The sequence below is a fragment of the Portunus trituberculatus genome, chromosome 45 (genome assembly GCF_017591435.1).
Source record: "Portunus trituberculatus isolate SZX2019 chromosome 45, ASM1759143v1, whole genome shotgun sequence".
Lineage (NCBI taxonomy): Eukaryota > Metazoa > Arthropoda > Malacostraca > Decapoda > Portunidae > Portunus > Portunus trituberculatus.
Window position 1 is genome coordinate 14,369,780 of NC_059299.1, and position 7,500 is coordinate 14,377,279.

Consider the following 7,500-nt stretch of genomic DNA (forward strand, 5'->3'; position numbering starts at 1 on the left):
TGGAAGGCAGATTTTTCCTTGCATTTACATCTTTCTCAAGCCTTTAACTGCTGAGATAAAAAAAAAAAGAGAGAGAGAGAGAGAGAGACACATAGACACATTAAAAACATAAATTCCACACCGTCATTTCCTTGTTTATCTTTACATACAATTTCCCACACCCATTAGCCACCCAGATAAGGATAATGGAAGTGAAAGGCGAGTGAAGGCAGCATCTTAGGAACAGTGCAGTACGCGGAACATCACGGAACACCTTCTACGAAAAATAGATTACAAACAAAAGAAAAAGCAAACTGTACTGAAGCCAAAGCGGATAAAGAACAAAAAATCAAGAAAAAAAAAGGATATAAAGAATGAAAGCTTATCAAGGAAGTCAAATGCATTGTTCCTGTTCCCGGATTCCAGTATTCCCGAGCCACCAGTTACCGGGAAAGCCTTTGTACGTGATGGTTCTTGCTCATTGGGAGGGCTCACCGGCAGAGACGCGGGGAATTGTTTGAACCAAGCACAGGAACAGAATGAGATACGGACATTGTAGGGAGACAGGTGAGAGAGAGAGAGAGAGAGAGAGAGAGAGAGAGAGAGAGAGAGAGAGAGAGAGAGAGAGAGAGAGAGAGAGAGAGAGAGAGAGAGAGAGATGAACAGCAGAAACAACAACAGCAACAACAACTTTAACATCAGCAACAAAAATAACACCATTTACATTATCAATTACAACAACAACAACAACAACAACAATAACAACAACAACATCAACAACAACAACAACAACAACAAATATATAGGCAAACCATAGTTTTTATTTTAGTAGATTATTCAGTTTGATGAAGTGAAACGACTGAACTTATAGGGAAATAAGAAAAAAAGAACAAAAAGTATTACATTAAATACACAAATTAATAACATCACGAAAATATTAATGATTTATGAGCAAAGAAAAGAAAAGGGACAAAAAAAAATGAAAACCCTATTTCAATAACAATCATCATCACAACACTACGTCAAACCAGACAAACCAAAAAGACACACACCAAAGAACAATTGACCACTATGTTCACTACTTCCTTTTTAGCGAGCAAGGATTCAATGTTCAGTGTTCAATTACTTTACAACAGCAATGACAATCTCCCTTTTAGGTGCAGCGAAGTGACCAAGTGACGAGACAGACAGGACAGAAAAACACCAAGATTTGTCGCCTCTCGTCACTCCCACTCACTCATTCTCTCCCACTCACTCGCTCTCACTCCCACTCACTCTCTCTCACTCATTGTCTGCACGAAAATACCACTGCAATGTGTCATGCAAATTAATGAGGGTGAAGCATTGCATTGGTGAGGCTGAGATACCGTTAGTGAGGCTTTGTCTTTGATGGATTACTGCTCTCTCTCTCTCTCTCTCTCTCTCTCTCTCTCTCTCTCTCTCTCTGTGTGTGTGTGTGTGTGTGTGTGTGTGTGTGTGTTTTCACTGTTTGATCTGCTGCAGTCTCTGACGAGACAGCCAGACGTTACCCTACGGAGCGAGCTCAGAGCTCATTATTTCCGATCTTCGGATAGGTCTGAGACCAGGCACACACCACACACCGGGACAACAAGGTCACAATTCCTCGATTTACATCCCGTGCCTACTCACTGCTAGGTGAACAGGGGCTACACGTGAAAGAAGACACACCCAAATATCTCCACCCGGCCGGGGAATCGAACCCCGGTCCTCTGGCTTGTGAAGCCAGCGCTCTAACCACTGAGCTACTGGGCGTGTGTGTGTGTGTGTGTGTGTGTGTGTGTGTGTGTGTGTGTGTGTGTGTTTATGGGTGAGGATGTGTGTGTGTGTGTGTGTGTGTGTGTGTGTGTGTGTGTGTTTCACCTCGGTCACTTCGGTCGGTCGCCTGCTAGTCACCCAGCCAGTCTTCCCCATTACGGAGCGAGCTCAGAGCTCATAGACCGATCTTCGGGTAGGACTGAGACCACATCACACACAACACACACCGGGAAAGCGAGGCCACAACCCCTCGAGTTACATCCCGTAACTATTTACGGCTAGGTGAACAGGGGCTACACATTAAGAGGCTTGCCCATTTGCCTCGCCGCTTCCCGGGACTCGAACCCGGCCCTCTAGATTGTGAGTCGAGCGTACTAACCACTACACTACGCGATGTGTGTGCTTTTCTTTGTGTGTGTGTGTGTGTGTGTGTGTGTGTGTGTGTGTGTGTGTGTGTGTGTGTGTGTGTGTGCATTTATGTGTGTGTGTTCAGTCTAGCGAAAAACGTATACTCTGACCTCAGATTTTAATCTCTCTCTCTCTCTCTCTCTCTCTCTCTCTCTCTCTCTCTCTCTCTCTCTCTCTCTGCAACGAATAAGGAAAATATGTAAAATGTGTGCTGGTAAAAGCACACACACACACACACACACACACACACACACACACACACACACACACACACACCTCACAGGCCAGCATAAAACAAACATATACGCTCAAATTCCTGTACTGCCGAGGGACAAAGTAAAGAATGAGGCAGGCTGAGGGTGTGTGAAGGAGTTAGCGAGCGAGAACACACAAAGTACTGCCACACCCACACTGAAGTTTGCAAGGTGAAATGTGCGAAAACTCTCTCTTATTTACACTTTTATCAACACAGAGAGAGAGAGAGAGAGAGAGAGAGAGAGAGAGAGAGAGAGAGAGAGAGAGATTAAAATTGTGGTCAGTTCACACCCTAACCATTATCCCTCCTGGCAAACTTTAAAAGAAAACGGAACACTCCTTAAATTGTAGGGGAGACAAAAGTGTTCCTCAGGGAAAAAATGAAAAGGCTTAAAACATTATTGTACTGTAACGAGGAAACTTTTTGGAGCGACGAAGATTCTGTTGCTTATGGAAGAAAAAATGGTATAAGAGACGTGTGTGTGTGTGTGTGTGTGTGTGTGTGTGTGTGTGTGTGTGTGTGTGTGTGTGTGTGTGTGTGTGTGTAAGTAAGTAAGTAAGTAAAGGTTTATTGCCCATTAGCATAAATACATTTGAGAAAGACATATTTACAAACGAAAAGAAAAATGGCAGAGACTGTCAAGCCGAAGCTTCCCGACAGTCACATTTATGTACATAACTATGATTATTGTTTACACCAACACCAATTGGCAATATTTTAGGTAAATTGCCTAAAGAATCATTTAGGTAACTAGAATAGTAATAATAACAACCATATCTAATAATGACAAGAACAAAGCTAAGCAAATCACAATAAACACACTGCAAATGCAAAAACGATCAATGATAATAATAATAATGAAAATAATAATAATAATAACAGTAATAACATTACTACCATTACCATCACTACAAATAATAATGATAATAATAATAATAATAATAATAATAATAATAATAATAATAATAATAATAATAATAATAATAATAATAATAATAATAATAATAATAATAATAATAATAATAATAATAATAATAATAATAATAATAATAATAATAATAATAATAATAATAATAATAATAATAATCCTGTTAATAACACAATGCTATAATTATAATACCAGTAAATGAAAGAAAATAAGACTAAACATAACACGAAAGGAAATTAACACCGCATACTACAATACCACATTAGAAGATACATCTATAAAAATGTGTTTGTTATACATGGTAAAGGCAAAGAGGAAGGGAAAATCTTAGATAGAAATGTTTGTTTTGCATTTAAATGTTAAATTTAGAATATCATGTATTTTGGCAGTTATATAAGTATGTCTTCAAAGATTTTTTAAAAGTGGACAAGTTATCATTATAAAGAAGTGTGTTTGTTTGAAAAGGTAATGTGTGTGTGTGTACTTTAAACACTGTCTACTTCTTATATTTCCCTTTTCTCTCTTTTTTCTCATTTTCTATTGCTTAATACTCAATCTCTTCCACATATTATTCTTCCCTTCTCTGCTACTCCTCTTTATACATTTTCTACTTTAATTTCTTTTTTTCTCATTCTGCTTTATTTTCATTACTTTCCTTTTGTTATTTTTCCCACGTTATGCTTCCCACCACTTACCAATTTCACTTCCTCTCCTATTCTCTTCAATGCACCTTAGATTAATTTTTCTGTTCTTCCTCCTTAACACAAAGGTGAATCTCGTCTCAAAGGACAACACGAGTCAGGCCATTTAAAAGGTCAAGTGTGCAGGAGCCTGGGTAGGAAAGACATCTTGCTGAACACCCCGAACAATGTGTGTGTGTGTGTGTGTGTGTGTGTGTGTGTGTGTGTGTGTGTGTGTGTGAGAGAGAGAGAGAGAGAGAGAGAGAGAGAGAGAGAGAGAGAGAGAGAGAGAGAGAGAGAGAGTGTGTGTGTGTGTGTGTGTGTGTGTGTGTGTGTGTGTGTGCGTGTGTGTGTGTGTGAGATTCATGAAGCGATTATGAATTCTGGGAAAGAGATGAGTTATTCTCCGCCTTTGTTTTTTTTTTTTTTTTAATAGTTTATCTTCTTCATTTATACGTTGCATTAACTTCCTGCCTCGGAACAGATGAAGAAAAGTAAATTGTGAAGAGGAATTTGTTATGAATGAAAAATTGATGATGATGATGATGATGATGATGATGATGATGATGATGGTGATGATGATGATGATGGTGGTGGTGACAGTGGTGGTGACGGTGATGATAATGACTATGGTATATATGTGTGTGTGTGTGTGTGTGTGTGTGTGTGTGTGTGTGTCTTTAGATTTATATTCTAATCTTATCTTTATCTCATTTTCTTCCTCCATCTTCATTTCCCTCCTTGTTTTTCCTTTTTTTCATATTTTCATTACTTTGTTTCCATCTTCTTTCATCTTCCTTCTAAGTGTTTTGATCTCCTCCTCCTTTGCGCCACACGAGAAAAACAACACCTGCGCCATGCCTATCTAATGACCAACGCTTTGAAGTGGCTTTGTGAGACACTGATTGGACGCAAGAATTAAAGCTGCAAAAAATATGGAAAATATAAGAGATTAGGAATTATATGCTTCTCTTAAACAAATATTTTTTTTCCGATCATTAAAGTAGACGTTGTAAATAAGATAACGGAGCAACAGACGGATGAGGTAATGAATGACACAATACAATAAAGAAAGCTGTAACAGAAAAAAGAAGATTGTAAATGAGAAATAGATAATACAATAAAAAAAAGACTAACTGAAAGAGAAATTACAAAGAAAAAAGAAAAATGTAATTGGAAAAAGACAGTAAAAAAAAAAAAAAAAAACTGTAGCTATAAAAAGAAGGCAATAAAATAAAGAAGAGTGCAGCAGAAAAAAAAATGAAAATGTACATGAAAGAAAATAAGATTAAAAAAAGTCTATGCGATAAAGACGATGTAATAAAAGAATGCTCCTGTAAATGACACAACAAACTCAAGGCAAAAGGCAACTGTTGGTGAATTAAAGGGAGAATGAATGAGAGAAGAAAGCAGGTACAGTGCGGAGGGCCGTGGCGGGAAGCAAATCACAGTGGAACGAGAAATGCAAAGTGGAATTATTTGGCCGCGTTCAGTCTCTACTTTACTAAACTTCGTACGATTTAAACAATAAGAGCATCGAGTCACTAAAGAAAATGGTCCTACCTTCTGCTGTATAAAAGAAAACGGTCATGCATTTTGTTTACTTTATTTAATTGGTGTATCCTTTATTTACTTTCATTTTATTATTTTGTTTTATCTAATTTATATATCTTTTTTTTTCATTTTGTCTTTTTTTTTTATTTAACCTCCCATTCTTCCTTGACTTTATATTTTACACTAGAAGCATACATAAATTAAATTCAAGAGTTGAATACATAAAAAAATGTTTATTTATTTTTTACCAACAAACACTCATTGAATTCCTCGACAAAATAAGTTATAAATCCCGCTTCGTCCCTGCGGTGTGGTAATTCATTCCCTTCGCTGCAATAAATTCACTCATCTAAACAAATATCTCACAATTCTATCACAAACAAAACTAGTCACACGTTGCTCCGAGCAAAGGTAATCAACACTACACCATAAATATCACTACTAATCAAGCTTACAATACTACCACACAGAGAAAACTCACCAGAAATACCAACACTGTATGCAAACACGACGTAAGGTGAGACGAGGAAATATTACTTAACCATCGCCTTACATACAGAAATATTACTTTAACTCCTTCAGTACTGGAACGCATTTCTTCTTTAAGTTTTGGGTGTGATTAAATTATTTCATTGACATTAGAAAAGGTCTATGGAGATCAAAAGATTAATGGTTACCTTCACTAGTTTGATTCCCATATAAGTTTTTGAAGCTGTATAAATCACAAAATAGTAACCAGATGAATAGGAAAATGCGTCATGGTACTGAAGGAGTTAATGCCACTTTATCTTTATTAGTACATGTTTTTAAAGTCTTTCTTAATTCAATATACTTTTCACAACAACCTTTATTTCGATACACTTTTATATCATACTTGTTTTAGATATACATTTCATATCCTGGCTTAATTCTAATACACCTTTACATTGAACTTCAGTTCAATAAACCTTTGATATTCAGCCTTTATTCTAATACAACCTTAGGTAAAGATTGATTTCAATGCATCTTTTACATTCAGCATTCATTTTAATAGATCTTTATATTACACACAGTTTCAATAAATCTCTCATATTCAGTATTAATTTCAATGCACCTTCTAAAATTGCCATTAGTTCAATATATCTTTTAAAACTACTATTCATTTCAAAATGTAGATGACAATCATTGAGGGCAATTATCTGAATCAATATGGGAATATAAGGAAATAAAACTTCATAAAAAGAAAAATTCAAAAGAGTATTCCAGGATAATAAGGTCACTGAGGTCACGAAGAGATGAAGAGCGTCACCTGAAAAGGATACTGAATCCAGTGACCACAAAATAATCTAACAAAAGAAGAAAAAAGTATTGTGTCGGTGCAATACTTCACCACAGAGAATTCTTGGTATCTTCTTTCTCAGATCTACTTTTATTTGCAAAATCCTCTTATTTTCCCATCTCTATTTTTTTTTCTTAAGACAATTTATTTTTATTATGTTTATTTTATAATTAGTAACAAATGCGTATTTTGTTTATTTAACGTTATATATTCTTGTGATTCTCTTGGTCGTGTGTGTGTGTGTGTGTGTGTGTGTGTGTGTGTGAGAGAGAGAGAGAGAGAGAGAGAGAGAGAGAGAGAGAGAGAGAGAGAGAGAGAGAGAGAGAGAGAGAGAGAGAGAGAGAGAGAGAGAGAGAGAGAGAGAGAGAGAGAGAGAGAGAGAGAGAGAGAGAGAGAGAGAGAGAGAGGGTATATTTACATAGTAGTAGTATACAAGACTTTGACTTCACCGCTGTGGTCTGGACACCATATCTGTATTTGTCCAGGTGTGTGTGTGTGTGTGTGTGTGTGTGTGTGTGTGTGTGTGTGTGTGTGTGTGTTATGTCGCTTAACAGTGTCCTCTCTCCCACAGACAACGCCACCACCGTCATGTGTGAGCTGT

The 7,500-nt window shown here is 36.9% G+C and overlaps 2 protein-coding genes across 4 annotated transcripts in view; one reads left to right on the plus strand and one right to left on the minus strand.

Annotated features, from left to right (window-relative positions):
• The window catches only part of LOC123519408 (glycine receptor subunit alphaZ1-like), a 580,495-nt gene that overhangs the window by 250,353 nt on the left and 322,642 nt on the right, over positions 1–7,500 (plus strand). For all 3 annotated transcript variants that reach the window (XM_045280690.1, XM_045280689.1, XM_045280691.1), the window contains exon 4: positions 7,471–7,500. This exon is cut by the window's right edge and continues 38 nt beyond it. In XM_045280690.1, the coding sequence (XP_045136625.1) occupies positions 7,471–7,500 (30 nt within the window). The remainder of the gene's footprint in view (positions 1–7,470) is intronic.
• LOC123519409 overlaps positions 1–7,500 on the minus strand; it is a 401,725-nt gene that overhangs the window by 44,537 nt on the left and 349,688 nt on the right. The gene's annotated exons all lie outside the window — the stretch shown is intronic.